Source organism: Vombatus ursinus, unplaced genomic scaffold (genome assembly GCF_900497805.2).
Source record: "Vombatus ursinus unplaced genomic scaffold, bare-nosed wombat genome assembly UNPS02014768.1, whole genome shotgun sequence".
Taxonomy (NCBI): Eukaryota; Metazoa; Chordata; class Mammalia; order Diprotodontia; family Vombatidae; genus Vombatus; species Vombatus ursinus.
This window is the reverse complement of record NW_020954546.1, coordinates 20259483-20284805: the sequence shown is the minus strand read 5'-3', so window position 1 is coordinate 20284805 and position 25323 is coordinate 20259483. Positions and strand designations below refer to the sequence as shown.

At 44.9% G+C, this 25323-nt stretch overlaps 2 protein-coding genes across 11 annotated transcripts in view; one reads left to right on the top strand and one right to left on the bottom strand.

Moving 5' to 3' along the window:
- Positions 1 to 472, bottom strand: part of NCOR1 (nuclear receptor corepressor 1) — a 184524-nt gene extending 184052 nt beyond the window's left edge. For 4 of the 10 annotated variants that reach the window (XM_027861866.1, XM_027861874.1, XM_027861873.1 and 1 more), the window contains exon 1: positions 428 to 464. The gene's annotated coding sequence lies outside the window, so the exon portion shown is untranslated. Of the gene's footprint in view, positions 1 to 427 lie in introns of all 10 variants that reach the window. The other 6 variants (XM_027861868.1, XM_027861871.1, XM_027861872.1 and 3 more) reach the window with 3 other exon arrangements.
- A 1340-nt stretch (positions 473 to 1812) lies between these two features.
- PIGL (phosphatidylinositol glycan anchor biosynthesis class L) overlaps positions 1813 to 25323 on the top strand; it is a 144884-nt gene continuing 121373 nt past the window's right edge. Inside the window, exons 1-2 of the mRNA XM_027861878.1 lie at positions 1813 to 2059; positions 6635 to 6734. Coding sequence (XP_027717679.1) covers positions 1813 to 2059; positions 6635 to 6734 — 347 coding nt within the window. The remainder of the gene's footprint in view (positions 2060 to 6634; positions 6735 to 25323) is intronic.

Genomic DNA, 25323 nt, shown 5'->3' with positions numbered 1-25323 from the left:
TTTCCCTCCCCGTAACGTGAGGGATTAGGTCCCGATGATATCTAAGGTCACCCCTGAAGCCCCTCGGGGTCTCAATCCCCCCCTCACCACCACCCCCAGCCATAAAGTGAGGGGCCGGTCTATGGGGTCCCAGGCAGCTCGGCCGTTTCGGGCGGCCTTTGTATCTCTCCCGAAGCGGGTCGGGGGCAGCGCCCAGGCAGAGTTCGTTGGGTGGGAGGTTTGCCCCGCCCCGGGGCCCCCCTCCCGGGGTCGGCAGCAGCATCCCCCCGCCAGGGTCGAGGGGGTGGGGGGAGGGGGACGCCGGGGCCCTTCACGTGCTGCTCCCCCTCCCGCCCTGGCCCTGCCGGGCCCGCTCCCCGGGGCCCCGCCGCACGCACGCGCGGCTTCCACGGCCCCCCGACGACGCCTCGACCCGGGGCCTACTCACCGGCGGCGGGGCGGGGGACTGGAGCGCCCCCCGGGCAGGGGGCCGGGGCAGGGCGAGGGGACGGCGCGGCGGGCGGGCGGGCGGGCCGGGGCAGGGCGAGCGAGGCGGCGGACGGGCGGGGGCTCCCCGCGGCCCCTCGGAGGGGCCGGCGCGCGCGCTCGCGCTCGCCTGTCACTCGTGTCGCCGCCGCGACTGCGGGTCCCGCTGCTGCTGCTGCTGCTGCTGCTCCGGCTGCTGCTGTCGTCGCTGTAGCCGCTGCCGCCGCCGCCGCCACCGCCGCGGGCCCTGCTGCTCCGCCAGCGCGGCCGCCATCTTGAGTGCGCCCCTCCCCCAGCGCCGGCCGCCGCGCCGGCCCCGCCCCCGTCCAGGCCCCCGCCCCCTTCCGGGGCGGGGGGGCGCTCCCCCTGCTCCGCTGTCTTTTCCTCCAGCCTGCAGGCTCGCGACGCCGGCCTCGCGCTGACCTGCTAGTTCCTCTGCGCCCCCTCCCCACGGTCCAGGCTCGGGGGTGGGGGCTACACGTGGGGAGCGCCCGGCTGCCCCGGGGCTTACCCACCTGTCCCTCCTTCCACTCAGTCCGCTTGGGTCGCCTTCTGGGGCCCCGAGTCTCTCTCTCGTCCCCCAGGCTCGAGTGTCAGGCTGTGGGGCAGGATCAGGGCCGCGCGGCGACCGGACCGAGAGCATTCATCCTGCCCAGGCTGGGTCCCCGGGGACAGCGCCTTGCGTGTGGCCGTCTAGGCAAAGGCCGGCGCCCACGTTGTGCCCACACCATGCTTTCCTCTCCCTACCCCTGCCAGGCTTGTGAACGCGACCCAAAGGGAGCCGGCCGGGACCGCATTGGGCCCAGCCCCAAGGGGCAGGAGAGGCGGTCCGACCGTGACCCGCGCGGACCGTTGATCCCCGAGAGAGGCCTCGAAGGGAACAAAGAGGAGGGAAAGGCTGCCCGCGCGGTCCTGCTTGGGATGTGGGGGCTACTCTCTACACGTATAATGGCAAACACGTTGCATTGAAACCGAAGGAAAGAGGTGGACGAGGAAGGTGGGGCCAGACTCCCCGGAGAGAGCTCAAAGAGCGGGCTAGAGGCGAGGGAGGCCGCCCAGGAGGGCAAGGGGGTGAAGCCGTGGAGCCCGGGGAGAGAGCACACGGCCGCGACCCGGAGCAGTTTAAAACGAAGGCAGCGCAGCGCTGCCAGGATCCTGGCACACGCTGCTGCCACCGCCGGGCGGGGCGGGGCGAGGCGGGGCGGGGCCGGAGAAACTGACACCTGCCGGCCCGCGCATGGAGGGACGCTCTGCGCAGGCGTGCTGGCGACGGCCTCGCGGACTGGCGGAACTCGCTCTCCGCCAAGTCCAGTTTCCGGCGGGTTCCTTCCGGCAGCCGGAGTCGCCATGGTGCTGTCGGCCGCGCTGCTGCTGGCGGCCTCGGCCGGCCTCGGCCTGTGGCTACTCTGGGCTTGGGCCTGGAGCTGCTCGGGGCGGACGCGAGGCGTGGGCGGGGAGCTGGTGCGGGAGGGGTCTGGGAGCAGGGCCCTGATCTTGACCGCGCACCCAGACGACGAGGCCATGTTCTTTGCCCCCACGCTCCTGGGCCTGACCCGGCTGAGCTACCGGGTCTCCCTGCTCTGCTTCTCCGCAGGTAGGAGGCCCCGGGAGGGCAGGGACATCCATTAAGTGCGGGGGGGGGGGGGTAGGGCTGGGAACACGAAAGAATAAAGTGTGTGCACTGGAGCCTGTCTCGTTCGGCCTTGTTCATTGTAGGAGCCCCAAGCACCAGTCGCCTCTCCACGGGAACTGGGAGATATCCCCCCACGCTCCCCACTCCTCTAGGGGCTCCAAGGAGGCTCCGGCCGCCTTTGGATGAACCACTTCCTTAGGGAATTTAGGTCACAATGAAGAGTCTAGAGCTGGAAAAAGATCAGTCCAGCCAGAAGCTCTCATCAACTATACGTATTGTCCCACTTGCAGTTATACCAAGTGTGCTAAATATGAAAAACAGGCTACTATGAAACCTGTGAGGCTTTAAATGTATCTGCCTCCCTTTGAAAGATTTCCTTAGATAGGCGATACATTGTGTACTCATTCTGCGGAAGGCACGGTCACATTATACGGAGCCGATGGAATGAGATCGCTGGTTTTGTTTGGCAGCTGACTCAATCCAGCGTCTGGCGAAATCATGAAAGTTTAAAACTAAATGGAATTTGCCTTATAGATTCGGACGCCACAGGACATACGCTTCAGAACCCCTTGAGAGCAGGGACTGGTTTTTCTCTGTAACATCGAAAAACTTAGCACGGTATCTGGCAGCCGCTTAACAATGAATGCTTATTGACTGTCTCAATTAAGAATCTGAAAGTTTAAAGGTTAAATATAGTTCTTCTTATGGATTCAGACTCCATAGGGCCTATACCCCTCAAGAACAGGACTGGTTTTTGCCTTTTTTTGTTAGAATCCCGGTGTTTAGAACAGTACCTGGCACATAGTAGGCACTTAAATGCTTCTTGATTCTCCAACTGACATAGTCCAACCTCCTCATTTTGCAGATATGGAAAGGTCAATACAATTGAAATTACCAGGACTCTATTAGTAAATTAGATGCTAAATTATAATTGAAACCCATGACCTCTGACTCCATATCCACTGTTCTTACTGTCCAAATTGAATAGTATACTTCTTAGATATCCTTAGACTGAGGCAGACAATCCTTGAACATCAGTTTCTGTTAGTGGCCTGAGAACTCAAAAGAAGTAATCCATGGTTGTGTAGTTATAATTACTATGATCAATTTGTCAGTTTATTTCAAATACTGCAAGAGAAATTTTGTTGTGATGTTATGTTGGTACCTATTCACTTTGACCAAGTCGAAAGAACCATACGAATATGCGACCCAAAATCAGATTTACACCTTATGAAGATGTTTATCCTCAAGAGTAGTAAGTCTTTGAAAACAAATTAAGGTGTTTAATAAATAGTTCAACCAAACTGTTTAAATGGAATCATTTAAAACATTTATGTTTTCAAATTCCAGACTGATACCTGACCAATTTGAGAAGTTCACTATACAACAAAATTAATGTTAAAATAGATAAACCTTCAATATATGTGCAAAGTTGAGTCCTGGATTTGTGACTAGCTTAGTTGTGGTTTTAATCATTTTGGTAGCAGAGTCAACTCTTCAGTATCCATGCTAATAGACTGAAACAATGATGCTAAGGTTACCCCCAAATTATTTCTTATTGGTATTTGGAATATGTTATATGATGATAGGGAGGGGACAGGGAAAAGAATATTATTTTCCTATGTGTTTTGTTTAGACACATTTTAAAATTAGCTCATATTTCTTCTTGGCCCACAATACCTAATTAGAAGGGGGTTATTAAAAATGTAATGCACATGGGTAGTACATGGATAGATTCCACATATTGCTAATCTTTTCACATATATTTTTAGCCTCTGTGGGACAAGGATTCCTAGAACTTAATAAAGTCCAGACCTTAGGTGCTCAGATCTATAGAAGATATCTGTTGAAGTATTAGTAACTAACTTCACCATAGATCATTTAACTTATCCAATATAATTTCTGTAAAGAACCTTAAAAAAAAAGTTCACTAGTTTCCTTGGAATTGAAATCTACAGAGAGATTGGGTTAAACACACACACACTATTTAGCAATACATCTTCAAACTATTATATATTTCAACTCAGTATCAAAAATAGAAGCTTTTCTTCCTCTCCTCCCCATCTCCAACAATTTAACTATAGCATCTAGGGATTTCTGGAGCATTTCCTGTTATATTATAAACATTCAAGAGTATATCTGATTAACAATTGCATAAATTGGTATTATTTTAATAGAAATCATTCCCTTCCCAGAGGTCCTCTTGTAGTTGTTGGTCTCAGAAGTTTTGTATCTTTATAACCTATTACAGTAAAATTCATGCTAGGTTCCCAAACAATTTTTGTTTTGACTGAAAAAGCAGTTTTACGTATGTTTTATGGCTAAGAAATGACCCAAATAGTGCTTCCATTGCTAAATTACACTATGCCCTATGTATTAGGATCTCTGGTTTTTACCCAGAGTGCAGTGGGGCTAAGTGCGTAATGTGTTAATCTTATGAGGAGAAGCAGCTCTGGCACAGGTAGAAAGCCTGGTTCTATCTGTTTTCTGCTCTTTGAGCTATGACCTTGGATAAGCTAGCTTCTCCACTAAATTCAATGGGTTGGACTAGGTGACCTCTTCCAGCTCTTATAAAACAAAGAACAGAGTTTCAATGCAATCAACATAGAAAGAATTTTTTTAAAAATTGCTTAAAAATGCAATCAAAATATTGATAACTGATTTGAATATATAGTTGCATTTTTTTCCTCTGTTAACATACACTATAGTATTTCTGGATTTTTCTTTCATACGTGAAAAATAAAAGCTGGGTGTTCAATTTTGCAAAAGTTATGCTACTTATTATTATAAACATATGTTTTATACCACTAAGTTGGAAGAAATGAAGGCTATCCCAGGAGAAAATGGAAAAGCCATTAGAAATGAAATCCCAAATGGTCTTGATTCCACAATGCTTGAGTGTATGTGTTTGGGTTTTTAAATAGTAGCTTTGTGTCAGACTCCTTGGGATCACAAATGATCATGTCTGAAAACAATAGTCAGTTTTACTCATCAGAAGCCATTATTTCCTGCCTAATTGTTCATGGTACAGTTAGGTGCTGTGCAAAGTGAATCACATGGGCCTACCTCAGTTCCTATCCTCTAAGCCTATTTTCTGAGAATTGCTAATGCTCATTCCTCTCCAAAGTTCAGTGCAATTTTTTTGTGTGTCATGTTTTCTTTTGAACTCTCCATGTTTCCTCAAACTGAAATAAAATTTTAAAAGAGTTCAGTGTTTGCTGGCTGAGAGAAGGAAAGGGGAAGGGAAAATTTGATAGATCTTCCCTGCATGCTCTTCTAACTTGAGCCCCTAGTCCTGACACAGTGTAGTTAACCCGGGGCCTTGGACACTTCAGCCCTAGGCTTCACTAGCATCAGTCTAACTTTCTGTATGTCATCAAAGGGCAAATATGCACTGTGCTGTCTGACAGAATACTCTTGAACAGCAATTTGGTTTTACAGTATTTGTAATGGGAAGCAGTTTGTAGATATGACTTAAGATATAAGTGGGAAAAAATAGGCTATATTTTCAGAATGTTGAAAAAATGCAAACATGTGATGATAATGCCTATTTTCAGGTTCAGTCTCCTTATAGAATCTGATGTACTGACTGGCTAAGGATTGATCATTAAGGTCCCTTCCAGACCTAAATCTGTGAACCTATGATCTCACCAAACTCTGACCCTCATTGGTGCATTCATTCAACAAACACCTCCAAGTGCTTTCCATTCCCTGCCTTGAAGATACAAAGACAAAAACAATAGTCCCAGCCCTTAAAGAACTTCCATGTTCTTTAGAGTAGAGACATGTACATAGATAAATCAGTAAAAAACACATAGAGATAGAGACTGGGCTTGGCATTTCACTGATAGAGGGAGCTCCCAGCTGAGGAAACCATTTCTACCAATGCTTGCCAATAACATCTCTGAAACTTAGGGAGTCTTAGAAAACTGCCAGAGCCAGGAGAGGTTAAACAACTCGTCTAGGGTCACACAACTAACCTGTATCAGAGGTAGAGCTTAAACCCAGGTCATTGTTGTTTTGAGGCCAGCTGTCTGTCAGCTACAAGCTGGCAATGATGCCTCTTACAAAATGGATACGCAGTGTGTGTGTGTGTGTGTGTGTGTGTGTGTACACATGCCTGCACATGTGCACATTTGCACTAGAACACATGAATGTATGTACATATATATGTAGTCAACCCAAGTTATTGTCACCAAAAGCAGGTGTGAAATAGTCTGTAATACCTCACTTTGAGATGGCTTACTTTTATCTTTTATTACAGAAGCATTTTCCCATACAATTGATCCTCACAACTCTTTGAGACAGGAAATGAAGGAGCATCCCTATTTTATGTACAAAGAAACATGCTCCAGAAAGTCTAGGGGCTTGCCCAGAGTCACATGCAAAACGTCATCGTGACGGTGTGCTGTGTGACTGCTGTCCTTGCTCTGAACTTTGTTGCAGCCTTCTGTCATGATCACAAAGATGGCCTACAAGCCACCCCCTATGTCTAGTGTGATATAAACCTGCCCTTGATTTATTTGTTATCCCTAGGCAATTACTACAATCAAGGGGCCATTCGTAAGAGAGAACTTTTGCAGAGCTGTGATGTTTTGGGGATTCCACCCTCCAGTGTAACAATTATTGACCACAGGTAACTTCTTTTCAACAATGTAGAAATCCTATTGGAAAAAAAAGAAAGTAATGCACTGGGGGGCACAAAAAGTTGCTTGTAACATAAGATGCAGACCATCTCACTTGAATCGTTCGGTTTTTCAACTACCCGTAGTTTGTCTGGGACCCACTTACTCATCTTCTGTCACTTACTGGGCACTGCCTGAGAGTAACTTGGAGAGAGAGTACCACATTCTGCAGCCAGCAAGTGATGAGGTGATACAGATGTTATTCTCACTGGAATCACCTGCTTTAAATCCTGAACCAGTGCCAAGGCAGTTCTAGGTCTGGCCAGCCCTACTGTACATCCTGAGAGGGTTTTGAGGTCAGGCCCAGTGACAGACGCTGCCTGTTCTCTGAAGAGCATCTGAGCTTGGTTCAGAAACAGCTCATCACCATGTTGGCAGCAGGTTGATGAATTCCTGGGATGCTGGAATCCTCCTAACTATACTCAAATATTTTAAATAATTTTACCTATTAAGTGGTAGTGTCAATAGATAATTAATGGCTGAGATTAGAAAAGTTTTTTAATTGCTTTCTAGCTTTTAGCATTTTGAAACAGTGGCTAATTTTCTTTTTTAATTACATAATTTAAATTTAATTTAATAGCTTCTATTTGTATTTTAACTTTACGGTTATTCACGTAGATAGGTTTAGTAGAAAGCATCCTGGGCTTGAAGTCAGGAGAGATCTGGTTTCTAATTCAGCCCCTGACACCTACTACCTGTGTGATCACAAGCAAAGTCATTCAATCTCTCTGAGACTCAGTCTTCTCAGCTATAAAATGGGGATATTAATACCTCCCTCCCTGCCTTGAAGGCAGAAGTTGTGAGTGCTTCTGTTGACTCCGAGATGTGCCTTTAGGACAGACAGCAGAGAGAGGAAGATCTTGAGCTGCAGAGTGTTTTCAGGTCTTCCTTATTAGAGGCCTTTCCTCAACTGGGAGCCGTCTATCTATGACCCTGAAGTCACAGCTCTGAGCAGGAGTGTCTGTAAAGCCTATGGTAAACCTGAAAGCCCTACCTGGATGTCAGCAGCTCTGATCCTTAAAGGAGAACAAATACTCTTTAAACTTCACAACATCAAGCACTTTTCCAAAAACTCAGCACACCCTCTAGAACCATCTACTGAAAACACAAATCAGCCTGCTCTGACCTGCATATGCTTTCTTTCTTGACCTCTTTTTTAAAATGAAAACCTAAACAGCAAGTATCAGGAGCTAAGGGGGTGTGCCTACAGTCTGTCTCTGCCTTCTGAGCTGCTTCCTGGCTTTTGTGGGCTTAGGCTGGCCCTTCCCAGTGACCGTGCTTCGGTGTGGTTCTCTGTCAGCAAGTGTCATGCTGGTTTCCTCTGTCTGAGGTTTTCCTCTTCCTGTATTGGGTAATACCTATGCAAGGGAGTCACATGACAACACAGAAAATGTTGAAAAATGCGAGTCCCTTTAACTAATGAACAAAGAGAAAAAAATAAATAAGACAGAGTGCAGATTTTCAGTCTTCCTCACCTGGATCTATACAAAAGGCAGAAATGGGAAGTGGTGCCTACTGGTGTTGTGGCTAATCAGAACCTCTAGACAGGCTGTTCTGTTTATTTTAGAAAAGAGAAAAACAGGGTTGATTCTGTTCTGTACCCATGGGGAGCATTCTTTTCAGAAACTCCTCACTTAGTAAGTAGCCCTACTTAGGAAGATCTCACAGTGGTTGCCACTTACCAATTCCCAAGATAAACCTGCTGGGTTTTATCTAGTAGGCTGCCGTAGGGCTTAACAAAATTTCCTGTCTTCCACCTAACACAATGCAATGCACATGATAAATGATTATAAATATTCTGTGGAGTTAAATTGAAGGTAAGTAAATCCAGATAAACAGTTGGCTCCATGTTTCTGGAAGACAAAAGGTAAATGTCTCTGAAATAAAGAAATTACAGTAATGCCTTACTTACCCAGAAATCACTTGGTTCTTAACTTCAGCAATCACAAACGTGGCCAAGAGCCAGGAAACAAGCAAAAATTATCTGAGCGGGCAAAAGAGATGTCTCAGCAGTCATACATCAAAGCTTCTGTACTTTACTCATCTGAGAGCCCTTCAACCCTCATCTAGAGCCTGTTACTGTTTCTTTAAACTGACTTACTGTTTACAGTTCTAACAAGTTTGGTTATCTGGTTTCCTAGGCCACAGCATATTAGAACCAGCAAATTATAGAAAGCAAATTGTGGAAAGCAAAGGAAAGAGGGGAAGCATTGCTAGAGAGAGACAGGCCTATTGACAGTGGGGAGGAATGAGAGAGCTTAACAGCCAGGGAGAAGGCCTGAAAAACCCCAGTCATAAAAAGCAGCCACCAGAATTCAAGAAACACGACAATCTGAGGCCATTTGGTGCAAAAGCAAAGCGCCCTTTCTGCTGCACCAGCCCTCAGATCTTCCTAAAGAGGACCTTGAGACATTAAAGAAAAGATTCTGTCAGATGCATTCTGTTCTTTTTGAGAGACAGTGGGAAGAGTGGGACAGCCTGTGTGACCCTGGCCGGGCACTCTTTACCACCAGAGAGCTCAGTTGCAGAGGAGGAACCTGCCTTATTCATAGAGTCAGTTTCCTTACCTTGGAGTTCCCAATACCGATGAATCACAGTCCAGGACCCCATACTCGTTTTGATATTGTCATACCATCTAGAAAGATTTCTATTTAAAATCATTAAAACTTTCAAGACCTTTGAGCTGAAAGGGGCAAATTGTATTTAACCATAAATTTCACTTGTGTAAAGGACCCCATTTTCCGATCCCTGCCATATAACGAAACCTCAGGAATCTCTTTTTGTGAGGCATTCGTTAACGTACACAGCCAATAAAGTGATAAGTGAGATAATACTGTCAGGGCAGCTAGGTGGCGCAGTGGATAGAGCACTGGCCCTGGAGTCAGGAGGACCTGAGTTCGAATCCACTCTCAGACACATAACACTTACTAGCTGTGTGATCCTGGGCAAGTCACTTAACCCCAATTGCCTCACATTTAAAAAAAAAAAAGAAGAAGAGATAATACTGTCTCCGTCTGCTTCTAGTCAATCGATCAGCATATGCTTAGGGACACTTTATCGTGTCCAATGGGATAATACTCTAGGTTTCCTTGAGCAAAACTTTGTTTGGAACTCTAGCAGTTAAAAAACAAACCAAAAAAACCTATTTATGAATATTAATAATCTTTCACCACACCTTGAGAGGCAAATAAAAGGTTACTGTTTGTAAGTTAATTCTTTGCCAAAGGAATCCCCTTGTAGCTAATCTCCAGAGGCTTCATTGCTGAGGTGCCAAAAGTCCTGAACGAGGTAGGAGTCAGGGACCTGGATTCTAGTCCTGCTTCTACCATTAACTAGCTCTGTAACCTTAGTCAAGTCATTTAACATTCTCTTTTGTAAAACAAAGGGGTTGAATTAGCTAAATGCTAAGGTCTCTTCTAGCTCTAAAATGTTATGGCTGTGTGATCCCTACTGGTGGGGCTTGTCTAAAGTGTTACCTGCAAGAACAGGTAAAGACAGAAGCCTGGAATGTTGAATCCCAGAGCTCACTGGACCAGGGAGCACCAATCAACTTGATAGCATTTGAAAAACATCTGGGTCCCATCTGCTTTTTCATCTCTTAAAACCTATTAGAGATCAACCCAGGGCTTCAAAATAAAGTATTCTCTAATCCTAATGGCTTATTGTTGATGGATCAACTGCTTTTGTTTGAAAAAATTACACTTTACAGAGCTAGGATGAGGGGATTGAAATAATCAAGTGATTGAATTCCTTACAAAAAAATATTTAGAATAAACTTCTGTTAGTGCCTATTCAGGGCTGGTCAGACCTTACTCTGTCCAGTTCTGAGTTCCGCAGTTTGATAGCAACAACAAAAAGAACTTACAAGAGATTCATAGGAGAGCCACCAAAATGGCTAAAGGATGAGAAAATGGAGCCAAGAAGCAGCAGTTCAAGAAACCAAGATTACGTAATGACAAGGCAGGCAGGAAAACAATAAGGTCACCAGGCGTGTGGAGGGAGAGAGAGGACAGTGACCGCACATCTCCCACCTTCACTAAAAAGAAAACAAGAAAAAAACTAGCTTTCATTTCAATATGAAGGGCTGTTTGAATCTGAGAAATACTGTTCCTCTGACTAGAGTGGCTTAAATGTCCTGCTCACCACCCAGCTCAGGTTTGGTAAAGTAGGTCACTGAACTATATAGTGAAACAGCAAAGCTGGCAGCCACTTCTCCAGCAAGGGGGAGATTCTGCTGCCCGAGTTTTCTCCTTTTTCCAACAGAAATACCACTTACATGGAAAGGAGGCAAGAGCAGACATTTGAATAAATATTCAGACAGTAACCGATGGGACAAGCCGCTTCTAAGAGGCTAGCTGCTACACTGAGAAGGCCACCACATTTGGGGAATTTACTCATTGTCGACCGTGCTTAATGCCACCCGACAAGTGGTCAATCCTATGAGCCCCTTCCCAAATCTAAATGTCCTCCCCAAGCTTCTAGTTTCCTTGGAAAAAAAGGACTCCTTTCCTCTGTTAAGGTCCTGTTTGCTTGCTTCTTGCCATGCCACAGACAACGTTTCTGTACTCTGCACTCCCCATATTGCTTCAGGCTTACATTTTGGTGAGGGAAATCCAAAGGATTGTTAGTCTTGGATGGAAGCCAACCATTGTAGGGCCTGACTGAGTCATGCAGCCTGGGCTTCCTCTTTCTTTTCATCATCTCCTTGTACATTAGTTATATTTTTAACATACAAAAGGACAGAGATATTTTAGGTGAGATAGAAATTGACCTGCCTGATGCTTGAAGATTCAGCTAAAAATCAACCTTTGCTTCTTTGGACCTTCCCTTCTCCTCCCCCTACCCCTCATCTATGATTAAAAAACAAAATACATCATCTCAGAGCATTTACTCAAGTTTAGAGCAAATTAATCTCTCGAGAGTCTTACATATGCAGCAAAAACCTCACTGAGTAAGCTCTGCTTTATTCCAGGTAGTTGCCATCAGAAGCAACTGCTCTTCTTCCAGACATCCAGATGTCCTATTTGTCTTAAATTCAAATCTCAGCTAATCTGAACCCAACTGATTTCAAAGTTCATTTTCCCCCACCCCCTTTTTTCACATTTCAAACTAGCCAGGTTTTAACATGCATACTCGCTATGCCAGAAGCTCTTTAAGCATCTGGGGCAAGGCTCTTTTTACATTTGTTCTGTTGACATACAGCATCTCTGAGTTTATTTAAATATTCACTTTAGATGGGAGTTCTGTAATCTGAATTGGGAGGCATGCATGAGATAGGCAGCAGCCCTCATGAAGAGCTGATATGATTATCTGGAACTGTCACACATGAATGATTCCATCATTGGGCAGCTTCGTCAGCTTGCTTAGGTTTGGGTGTGGGAAGGTTAGTTTGTGATGCATTTTGCTTTTGATTTTCCTTCTCTCTTCTATCTCCTTTACACATTCTAATCTTCAGTCGGCTTTGTTTGAAGTTTAAATTGGTGTAGTTAATTTAAAAAGACATTTTCAAAGGGCCTCTCTATCTTTGAAGAATTCTAAGTCATCATGTTAGAAATAGTTCTAATTACTGGGCTCACTACTAGACACATTTTCCATGTTCCGTGAGTAGATTCCAGATTCTGTGACTCTTCAGAATGGATTTTGTAAGGGCCACCATGCAGAGTTCCAGTCTGTTTCCTTGAAAGTCATCTCATCCTCTGAGGTTAGATTAGTCTCTGAGGTGAATAAGATGCAGAGAAACCAGTAAACTAAAGGTAGACCAAAGAAGCTGGTGTGCTCTGGTCCCCCAGGCCTTCCAGAAGCATATGAACTCATCCAGAACACCAGGGAACCATTGACTAGAGTAAGGAGTGACTGGGGAACTAAGGAGTCTGTAGCTCGGTGACTTAGAGATAGATCATCAGAGCTAGAAAGGACCTAAGAGATTAGTTAGGCCTTCGCCCTCATTTGACAAATTAAGAAACCAAAGCCCAGAGAGGGTAAGTAATTTACCAAGGTCACACAGTTATTGAGTGGCAGAACTGGGATTAGATCTCACACCAAGCTTATTGTGTGGGTGTTCTACTACAAAACAAACTGCAGGCTTCCCCTTGTTTCCCTATTTTCAGAAGGCAGATACTCTGTTTGGCACCCTTTGAAGAAATTTATAAAGTATAATATGCATTGATACTTTCATAGGCTCACCAGACTCCGAACCTTCAGCAAGAAAGAATGCCATTATTTCCCATTTTCTATCAAACATCAGCACATTTTGGGGGGGGCGGGGGAATACCCAGTCACTTAAAAATACAAAGTCCACTAATGGAAAGAGTCAGAATCCTTACCCTGTCATTCAAGGCCCTCTCTAAACTTGCCCCAATATTATCTCCTACTACTCCCCGTCATGAACCCTTTGCCCCAACTTAGATCCTGTCTCTTTCCTGTTCTGCAAACGTGCTGCTGTTTTTTTGGCACTACCGTCTAGATCCTCCTAAGTACCACAGGGCAATGAAAAGAGCGTCCAAGCTGAGACCCAAATCACTGCAGTTCTCATCTCAGTCCAACTGCCACTGATACTCTGTGTGACCCTGGGCAATTCACTTCTCCTGCCTGAGCTCAGTCTCCTCATCTGGAAAATAAGGGTGGAGTAGATTACTCACTTTCATACTATATTTGCAAGCTACACCAAATGAAATCATTGGATGTAGAAGTGCTGGCATTTTAGAGGTGACAGAGTCCCACTTCCCTCAGTTTAATGGAAGAGAAAATGAGATTCAAAGACATGTAAGGAATTGCCTGGGTCACACAAATGTGCATACAGGGCAGAGATGGGATCTTTTCACTATTCTGTACATTGCCTCCCTGAAGAAGGGATTTGATCAGAAGACCCTGAGATGAGTTTCATAAATTGGAAAGCAGACCAAAATATAGCTAAGGGAAGATCTAGATTGAGAGATTCTGAATGGACCACAGGCCATCTCACCTACCCAGTGACTTGAATTCTTTTCAGAAAAATTCATATTCTAGGGGCAGCTAGGTGGCGCAGTGGATAGAGCACTGGCCCTGGAGTCAGGAGGACCTGAGTTCAAATCCGGCCCCACACCAAACACTTGACACTAGCTGTGTGACCCTAGGCAAGTCACTTAACCCCAATTGCCTTACCAAAAAAAAAAAAGAAAAAAGAAAAGAAAAATTCATATTCTAAAGAAAAGGAAGAGGGAAGGATAATAACTTACTACCTACCTACCTAACTGTCAAGGTGACTAGAAAGGAGATATGTAAACTATAAAGACACATATGTGTGTATATGTTTATGTATGTGCATGTGCATGCCATCTTTATTTACAAACCTAAGAACATATATCTAGAAACAGATAGAGATACTTTGTACAAAGTCTGGCTAAGAAGGACAACTTATATCCAGACAGTGGCCTCAACACACACCCAAAAAATGCCAAACGATTGGCAATTAAAGGCAGACGAAGAACTCCAGTAGACTTTGTATTTTGGCTTGGGGTTCCTGTCATTGTTCTCCTTCTGATTATACTCAGGAATGGGCAGCTCCTGGACTAGGGTTAATTGAAATGACACCTCACTGGGGCCCTGCTTTGCCCTAAGGTTCCACCCTATTGTATGGAGCAACCCAGGTTTACAGACTGAGAACTGGAAGGAGGCTTGGGGATCATTTAGTCTAAAACTTTCATTTTACAGATGTAGAAACTGAGGCCCAAGAAAGTAAGGGATCTGCCCGGGGCCACACAGTGAGTGGCAGATCTGGGATTTGAACTGGGTCACCCATCTCCCAGGCTGGCAGTCTGCTGTCTGCTATAATCTGCCTTAGTATGTGTGCTCAAGATCTTCTTTTGTTAATGAACAACCTGGATAAAAGCTTCACATGCACATCAAAATGTACCACACCAGGGCTTGTTCTATAAAAAGAACGAACCGGTGCCCTTATCATTCTCATCCACAAATATTTATCGTGTGCTTCCTGCACTCATGGAGCTGTGCTCTAGATTCAGAGGCTACAAAAAGGACTAGGGCAAGCTGGTCTTAGAACACCTTCCTGAACTACCCCAAGCATCCCTCCAGGGCCTCACAACCCAGTTGGGCAAACAGGCCATTAACAGGATGTGAAGACCCAGAAGGCTGGGTGCCCTAAGTGCCAAATGAGTGATAAAGACCAAGATTGTTCTGGGTTTTGAGGGGAGGGTGAGGTCCTGTAGGGATGCCTCGGGTGGGGAGGATTTGGAGTTTGACCTGTGCCTTAAAGGAAGGCTCTAGCTTAGATTAACAAGGAGGGGGAAGGGGGAGGTTGTCAGGAAGCAGCAATGGCAAAGGCTAGTGGGAGCGGTGGCCCACCTCAGACAAAGTTGGAGCTCATTTGAGGCGGGTTTACCTGTGTCCCTTTTCCCACCAAAGGGGCATCTTTGTGGCCAAGCTATTTCAGAGCCCTGCCAGCTCCCTTCAGCTGCCATGACCCCATTTAGGCCATTCTAAAGATGCCCACAGAGGAGTGCCAGCCTGGGTGCCAAGTTGTTATGGATATATTCAGAGCTACAGACATGCCCAAGGGCTAGTGGGGAGTCATTGTGTTGTAGGTAACATTTCTCTGTGAAATATTTTAAATGCTCTTCATAAACTGCTCTCTTTATTGGACTGCCTTTGCGTTTCTTTTCTTCTCAATCCAAATATCAGAGAATCCTAGATTGAGAGTTGAAAGGGACCTTAGAGTCCCTCTCCAACCTCCTCATTTTATAGATGAGAAAACCGAGGCTCCCAGAAGAGAAGTGGCCTTGGCTCTGGTCACACAGGGAGGAAGCAGCAGGTCAGAGGCCTTGCACCCCAATCCAACTCCCTACCTCTCTGCCTGTCTGCATACGTATACCCACAGAAAACTCTCAAGAAGGTTTTCAGGTAAATAAGCTTGGCTTTTTTCAGAGATGCCAAGTCATGGCCAAGTACTTCTGGCTTTCGGCCTGTGTTCTGTCTTTGCTTTCAGCTTCATGGCAATGATAGTCCAGGAAAGCAGGAGAAATGCTCCCATTTGCATTTCTCTGCCATTGCAGCTAAGGGGCCTAGTATGAGTCCTTGGTACTATTAACGTCCACTTTGTCCAGTGGCTCTTTCTGAAAAGCCAGTGAAGCCAATTCCCCAGGGATATACTAGGACAATAGGCAGGAAAGCTAGCAGGGCTTAGGAATCCACTTGTGTGATTTTATGAACTGCCCTTCAGAGTTGCAGTGTATCTCCCCTCCTCCACCCCTCTCCCAAACACACAGCTCCCAGATTCCTGGCCTGGCCTTTCCCAATAATGCAGCCGTCTGTAACAGCACAAATGACATGGGTAACTGAGAACACTTCCTGACCAATCAGGGCCTTTCTATTCATGGTGGTGGTGTTGTTAATGTGTGACTAATAATGTCCACTGTGCTTGATACACAAAAGATTATGGAAAAGAAACTCTCCCTTCCCTAAGGAAGTTCCAGCACAGAGAATGACAGAGTGAACAGATAGGGACTGAAATTTACTAACCTTGCTTGATGAGTTAATGATGATTTAAGACCACAGGGAAGGCTTTTTTTTTTTTAATGCAATGCTAAAATGTTGATGGGAGTGGGGAGAAATTCTGATTTTTTTTAAAATTTAGCCATAGAAGTTAATTATGTTTTCTACTTTTTATTTACTTTTCTACTTACAGTACTGGTGGGAGGAAAGCTTCCTGAACTAATTTGCCAGATGGCTTTCTATGGCTTGATTGTAATCCATGGAGGGCCCAGTGGTTTGGCTTTTGGGAGAAAAGGATGATGGTATCCTGGTGCTGGGAGTTCTGAGGACCTCTCACCCCTCCTCATCCCTGGCTATACTTTCTCATTGAACCCCTGCTCTTACAAAATCTCATCAGCAAACCCTTAGTAGAACCAACACACAGCCTAAATAGGACACTTTAGAGAGCAGTGGGAACTTGCCCGGTGACCTGTGGGTAGACTGGCCCTTTTTGAACTCAGGTCTTCCAAAGGGAGATAGTGCAGAAGGTCACCTAAATCATGCTCACATGAGAATTTGTCCAGCCTGCTTTGTGATAGCCTGAGCCTGACTGCAGGCTATCTATCAGGTCAGGCTGTTTTTGGTGATGATCAGACTGAGGAGCCATTGAAATCAGCAAAATGACAGGGTTTAACTCGGGTCGACTTTCCACAGAAAAGAATAGCTCAACTTGTATAAATTTGAAAACTTTTCACTAATGGCACGAAAGTTTGTCTTACAAATATCAGTCAATCTAGTTCCAGGCTTCCATGGAGGTTCCCTCATCCCTTCCCCTTTTGGGGTTAACTGCATCTGGGCCAAATGAATTTTCATCCTAGAGAACTGGCACGAGTATCCCCAGGGCTGGTATTGGGTACCCCAGAGAGCTCTGCTTCCTGGGCCAGGGATATTTCATTTGTCATCGCCAAAGGCCTCAGTTGCTTTCCTGACCAAAGTAAATAGACTTCACGGCAGTGCCTCTTGATTCAGACCTCACCACCCCTCATCCCCACCCCCCATTATCCTGCAGGAATACGGGTGTCCTATGCAGCCAGCAAAACTAGGAGGCTACTCCACCTCTCCAGTCATGGAGAATGTGTCTTAGAACCAATACATTCGCCAGGCTCAAATGTCACAAACATGATCTAGGGCCATAGGGATTTCCTAAGGCATGCTCTGGGCAAGGAGAGAGATTTGATTATTGGGGCTAGCTTCCTTCTGGTTCTCAGAGTTCCTCTGCCATTGCTACAAGAATTCTGACAAAGCACTGAGATTAAGCCACTTTTTAAATGTTTTTTTTTAAAGAGTGAGATAATCAAAGTTCAACCTCTTTACTTAAAATACTATTATATAATCACCTTACTCATCAATAAAAACAAGTAACCAAATAACCATGTGAACTAAGGACTAAGATAATCATACATAAAACCTAAAGCATTTTACCAGACATTTTGACAAAGTAAGACCAAACACTTTGACAAATAAACAAAAAGTGAGTTTGCTCTCCATCCTTTCCAAGATTTTATTCTCCACTACCTTTTTCTTTATCTTCTTTTATGTATATATGGGTGAAAAGACTGGGCCTGTGATTTCATTGGTACAGGGAACTCCCAATAAAGAAATTCCCTCTACCAATGCAGGTTGGCACCTTCTCTCCAACATATAGTCTTAGAGAATTACCAGAGGGAGACTGAGAAGATAACTGAAATGCCAGATATTTGCTTCTTGGGATTTAATAACTCAACAGGCATTTCTTTTTTTTTCTTTTTTTTTTTGAATTTTTTTATTAATTTATTTTGAATTATCAACAATCACTTCCATAAGCTTTTGAGTTGTAAATTTTTCTCCCCCTTCCTCCCCACCTCCCTCTCCTAGACGGCATGCAATCTGATATAGGCTATACATATACATTCCTATTAAACATATTTTCACATTAGTGATGTTGTAAGTAAGAATTAGAACCAATAGGAGGAACCACCAGAAAGAGAAAACAAAACACAACAGAAGAAAAAAATAGCAAATAGTATACTTCAATCTGCATTCAAACTCCATAGTTCTTTCTTCTTTGTGGATAGCATTTTCCATCACAAGGCCTTTGGAGATTCAACAGGCATTTCTTAAATGCCTCCTATGTGCTAAGTACTGGGGGTTAAAAAGACAAAAGTGAAAATAGACCCTGCCCTCAAGGAGTATGTATTCTACTGGGGGAGATACCATGTCTACAGATGAGTTAATATAAACTCTATACCAAATAAACACAAAATAGTTTTAGGACTTGGAGGAATGCCCTAAGGACTTGGGGGGTGGGGGGAGGATAGTGGTCTGGAAAGACCTCCTGTTACAGGAAATGGCATTTGAGCTAAGCTTGGATTAGTGTTAAAGATTCCAAGAGATGTACCTGAAAAGGCATAGACTGTGCAAAGGTGTATAGGTGGGAGATGGCATGTCATGTATAGAGAACATGTATTCAATCAGTCAGCAAGCATTTATTAAATACTATTTACCAGGCACGGTGCTACGAACAAAGGGTACAAAGGCAAGAACAGTCACTGTCCTCAAGGTGCTTATATTCTAATAAGGGGGGCAACATAAATATAAATGGATAAATACAAGATGCATATAGAGTCGATTGAAGCTAACCTTAGAGAGGAAAGCTCTAGAGAATGGAGGGACTGGGAAAGGCCTCCAGCTTCTTAGAAGGTGGCCTTTGAGCTGAACCTTGAAGGAAGCCAGGTACAGGTGTAGGTGAGGAGGGAGAACACAGAGGAGACAGTGTTGTGTTCAAGGGTCAGTGAGTAGCCGCAGTACTACTGGTTCACAGTGGAGCAATGGGAGTAAAGTCCAAGTAAACTAAGAGGCAGAGGAAGGAGCCAGGTTGTGAAGAGCTTTGAATGTCAAACAAAATATTTTCTATTTGATCCTAGAGGGAGCCATTGTAGCAGAGTAAGATGACCAGATCTGTGACTTGGGAAAGATCACTTTGGCAGCTGTATGGAGGATGGATTGGAGTGGGGAGAGACGGAACTTACATTCCTCATGAACTGTCTTCGTAATAACCCTATGAATTAGCACATCCAAAAACTGAGACCAACTCAGTCTTTAAAACTTCTGTATTCCGGCAATATATCATAGAAGAAAGAACACTAAGAAAATGAATTTGTGTTCAGATATGCTGCTTGCTAGCTTTGGGAAATGAGGCAAATCACTTCGATTTTCTGAGCCTCCACTTTTCTCCTCTGTACAATGATGGGGTTGGACTAAAATGATCTCTAAGGTCCCTTTCAGCTCCAGAACCTGTGATAGATGCGAGGAAATGTTTGTTCCTGTGTAACCTTGGGTAATCCTTTTTTGTAATCAAGGCCCAGGGCTCTAGGTTGTCAGTTGGCCAATTCTCTGCTCTCCTTGCTCTGGTTACAATAGCAAAGCCTCCCATATGCTTGCTCATTTTGACTCATGCCCAGCATTCATATGGGGGTCTCTAAAGTTTAATGCCCTTTCCCAGAAGCTCAAAGAACAAGCGCCTTTCCATCAAGTCAGCTTCCTTTAAAAAACTGCAATGATCTGAGTAAAAAACCTGGCCCACAACAGGTGAGCCGCCCAAGGCAAACTGCCTTTCTGGTGAGAGGACAGCAACCTCACTTGTGGAACAAGATGGTGACTTGGTGGCTTGGATCCGTGGCCAACCTTTCCACAGTTCTTTGGTGACCACCAATTTCAGGCTTGAGTGAAACTTTTCGGTTCCCTCTTTCCCATTATTAGTGCCTTTATTTTCCCTGAAAGAATAATACAAACTCATATCTGGGTAGGGATTGGCAATTTATAAAGGATCTTTGCTCACAAACACTATGAAATCAATACACAGCAGAGGCCCAGATTCGTGGTTAGTTTTCTCAAATCATTAAGGAAAAAAACAACCTAATCAACAAACAACAAAGAAAAGCTGTGGGACCCTCCCCTCACCCCCACCTCCATCTACAGAATTTGCATTGGGCCTACCCCACCCACCAGTAGCACGTCTTTCTCCTCTCATCCATCTTATGGCAAATACACTCTGAGGAATGCTATAAAAGAACCAAGGCACCTGAACAATAAACTTGGAGAACTACCAATAAAAAGGCTCTCAGGTATGGTGGGAAAACTCTTGATTTGAAGTCAAAGAATCTGGGTTCAAATCTGGCTCTGCTGCTCTCTACCTGGGTGACTTTGGGCAAAGAACCTCCCTCCACCGGGCCTGAGTTTCTACATCTGTAAAATGAGAGGGTAGGACTAGATTGCCTCCAAGATTCCTTCCCATTTACCATCTGCCATTTTGGGGGTTTCATTGGCATAGGAAATTCTGGTGAAGAAGCTCTCCTAGCCAGTGCAACTCAGTACCTGCTTCTGCAGCTTTGAGTCTCACCTGTCTGAAAGCACTGGAAAATTAAGTGGTCTGGAGGGAGTGAAGTCCAGGCCTGGAAACAACTTCGTCGAAGGCCCGGAGATGAAAGCTGGACAGTTGTGTACACGAGCTAGCAAAAAGACCACTTGGGCTGGAAAGGGGCAGGTGTGAAGCAAAGCAAAGTATAATCAGCCTAGAAAAGGTCATGGGATGTTGGCCAGAGCCAGATTGTGGAGGACTTTCAGTTCCCAGCAGAGTCTATCCTGGAGTCACGAACATTGGCTTTTACATCCTTGGTGAGCTCCCCTCTCTGTGGTAGAAGGAAGGAAGGATGGGCAGGGATGAGGGAGAGAGGCCCAGTTTCTAGCCACAGCTCATCTGCTGCCTACCTAGGTCACCTTGGGCCATCTCCTTCATTTCTCATCTTTAAAGTGAGAAGGTTGGGCTGGATCAACTCCAAGGTCCCTTCTGTGATTTCATGATGATGGAGAACTTTGTGTCACATTAAAGTTTCACATAGCATGGAGAAAATTGCCAAGGGAGCTGAGTCAGGAAAGTTTTTCTGTCCTCACCTTGGAAGCACCAGCCAGAGTCATAGGACCATGGGCTTAGAGGGGGAAGGGACCTCTGAGGTTATCTCATCCAGCCTCCTCCTCTTACAGATCAGGAAACTGAGTCAACCAATAATGTCATTGAAGCTTTTTTGTAAGCAAGCTGGGCTTTTGGCCAGCACACACAATCCTTGCTACCTTTCAGGATGAGAGGTCAAAGGAGGACAGCAGGGGTGCTTACTCAGAACAGGTGCAAGCCAGGACAGAAATCATGGCAGCATTGATTCACATCCATCCTGGATTATTGAAGTCTAGGAAAAATCTTTACACACCAAATGTAGGATGAGCAGCCCATAAATTCAGGATGGAAAGATCTAGTCATCTCTCCCCTGCCAAGGGAGGAGCGAGACCTTGAGTCATTTGTAGCAATTAATATAATTAGTCATTATTGGGCTGAATAGGACAATGCCGGGAAAACCAAAAAGATTGGATACAGCATGAATAATTTGGAAATCTCAGAAAGGCAACCTTGATGCTGAATCATAGCTAGAGTGAGAATGTGGGAACAGGCCCCACTTGGAGAACAATGTCCAGTCAGTCGGTCACTAAGCATTTATTATATGCTTATTTTGTTCTAGGTAGAAGACAGCTGGATAGCTGAGTAGATACAGTGCTGGGACTGAAGTCAGGAAAAACCTCGGTTCAAATCCAGCCTCAGACACTTATTAGCTGTGTAATCCTGAGCAAATCACTTAACTTCTGCTTGCCTTAATGAACTGGAGGAGATAGCAAACCACTCCAGGATCTTTGCCAAGAAAACCCCGTGGACAGTATGGTCCATGGGGTCCCAAAGACTGAACAATAACAACTATGTGCGAGGCATTGTGCTAAATCCTGCAGCTACAAAGGAAAGCAAAAACACAGTCCCTGCCCTCAAGAAGCTTGTATTCTAAATATTAGAATGACTGATTACAAAATCACCAAAATTATTATCAGTCACGAACAATTTATGTTGACACCAGATGCCAGGCCTGCTATCACATGGTGGGCAACTACATGTATGTGATATTTCAGTGGTGCTAAGAGGTTAGCTGGGCAAGCTAGATGGTGTATTGGATAGAGGACCAGGTTTGGAGTCAGGAAGACCTGAGTTCAAATGTGACCTCAGACGCATACTTTGTGTGTGACCATGGGCAAGTCCCTTAACCCCCACTTACTTCAGTTTCCTTATCTATAAGGAGAAGGAAATGACAAACCACTCCAATATCTTTGCCAGGAAAATCCTAAATGGAGTCACATGGAGTCAGATGCAACTGAAACAATTGAATAACAACAAAGAGGTTAGCTCCCTTACACACATACACACACACACACACACAAACACTAATCTCTTAAATGAACTTCACTATTTCATTCTGTGTTAAAATATAGATATTCCTAGAAGGAGGCACAAATGACATTTCTCAATGTCACTTAATAACAAATGAATTCGTTTGAGATCGTTCCCTGAGGACAGGTTTTGATTGGGGGCGGAGGAGAATGAGGAAAGAATTTCAGGACATAGAGAGCCTGACACCAAAGAAGGTAAAGTCACTCTCCTCACTGTCAAAGAGCTTATTCTCTTGCTAGTTAGGCGAAGCACCCACACAGAGACCCAAACCTCTACGGGTGGGGAACCTGCAGCCTTGAGGCCACATGTGGCCCTCTAGGTCCTCAAGTGTGGCCTTTTGACCGAGTGGGTCTCCACCCCTGTTCCTAAACCTATTTCTGCTTAGATCATCTTAGAGAGGCAAGAAAACTGTGCCTTGAGGAATTTTTCTCTCCTACCTGGACAAAGCTGTTTTTCTTGGGGTTTTTTTTTGGGGGGGGGGAGTTGTTTGATTTTTTTTTTCCTGTCCATCAAATCTGAGCATGGCAGATTGAGTAGAGACTCAGAACAGCCTCCAGACAATGTGCTGATAAATTAGGACCCTCCACCCCTGAGAACACATTGTGGGGAATGGAGCTGTTTCTAAGACCAGAGTATTGGTCTAGTGGGAAAAGAGTGGAATGTGGGGTCTAGTTTCAGATCCCAGCTCTGCAGCTTGCTGCTTGTGGGACTTTGAGCAAGTGACTTTACCTCTCTGGGCCTCAGTTTCCTCTTCTGTAATACGAGCAGGATGAACTAGATGACTGCTGGAGTTCCTTTCACCTCTGCTTTTTCTTCTGGGCCAGGAAAAAAAAAATCCCAGGAAGTAAATATAGAGCAAAAGGGAGCAGCCTCCAGGCCATGCACAAAGATGATCTCTAAATCAGGATGCAGTAAATAGTCCTTGGGCTGGTTACCACCATCACTCTCTCCCCTGCCACCCCCCAGTCCAGCCCAGCCCAGCCCAGGCCCCGCTTCCCTCAGCTTCCCTGTTTTGTTAGAGCCGCTCTTTCCTAGATGAGGAAGGTTGGCAAAGTAACAAGTTCACTTCTCAATAGGGAGTCACCCATGTTCTCCACTCATTCTTTAATTCATGACACTTGGTGCCTCACTGTACCATTCCCTAAGGCACATCTTTGTTTGTTTGTCTTTGGGGTGGGAATGACAGCATGTTGACATGCCAACTTTAAAGGGTTGCTCTTGTCTGACTTATTTGTGTTTTCTAAGTCCTGTTTCTTCCTTTTAAGACCTTCTTCTGAGAATCACCCATCCATTTTACAGTCAGAACCCCTCTAGGCTAGGAATTCTTGACCTAGAGTCCACAGGCCTACACTGCGTCCATAGATAGACTTCAGGGGGGTTAGAAACTTGGATGGGAAAAAAAAAAACCCGACAGCTTTATTTTTGCTAACTTTTGGTTTCTTTTGTAATCCTATGTATTTTATTTTATGCATTTAAAACTATTATTCTGAAAGGGAGTTCATAGGCTTCACCAGACTGCTAAAGGCTCCGGGACACAAAAACAGCAAAGAACTCTCACAAGTTGCAGGAAGGTCAGAAATTGTCCCATTTTCTCTGCTGCAGCCTGGGTGCCCGAGGTTTATGGAGGAAACTAGACTTGCTCAAAGGTAGAAATGGGCACCTGTTTCATTTCCCATTCTCTGATTTGGCTGGGTGCTCACTGGGCCTCATTCCTGGAGGCATAAACCCCTCTGCTTCATTTCTCCCCTGGGCCTGGAGTTCTACATGTGTCTCCTGAACGTAGGGGCGTTTAACCACTTGTGCTCCAAAGTGTGTGGTGATAGGAACTCCTTGTACCCATTATTAAAGGAAAACTCCCAAAAGAACAGTGCTCTCTTCTAATTAGGCATTGTTGGGTAGAAAAGGAGGAAGACTTTTGTTTATATTAGTAATCTTAGAGGCATCTCATATTTGTATTTTTATGTTTATGTTAGTAATCTTAGAGGCATCTCATACTTGTATTTTATTTGTATTTTTTGCTACCCCTTAAATCCGAGCATTCGCCAAGGGTCAGTCCTCATCACTCCGCTCTTCTCTCTCTCTAGTCCCTTCCTTCGTGCTAGTCTTACTCCCCTTCAGACTGTGAGCTCCTCATTTGCCTCTCTTTGTATCCCCAGCATTTAGCACAGTGCCTGGCACATAGTAGTTGCTTAGTAAATGTTTCGTGACTGACTGACTTCAATTCTCATCTCTAGGCAGGTGACTTCCAAAGGAACTTCTTCAGCCCTGGCCTTTCTCTCAAGTTCTAGGCTGGCATCTCCATCTCCTTGTAAGACATTTCCGTTTTGATATCCTGTCATCTTTAACTCAGAATGTCTAAGATGGCACTGTTCTTCCTCCTCAAATTGGCTCCTGATCCTAACACCTGTTTCTGACTTTCGTACCATCATTCTTCCAAGTAACAAGACTCTAAGTGTTGAATTATCTTGAACCCTTTCTTTTCTTTGTCCACCCAGGCAATCCAACATTTATTGTGTGCCTACTGTGTGCCAGGCACCAAGTCTTATTGATCCTCCCTATTATCTCTCAAATCAGCCCCCCCTTTTTTTTTTTCATTTCTACTCTCACCATCCTAAGAGAAGCCTTACTGAACTTCTGCGTGGACTATTGCCATGGACCCCTAACGCCCTTTCTCTCTCCAGACCATCCTGCATATGTCCACCAGGCTGATATTCCTA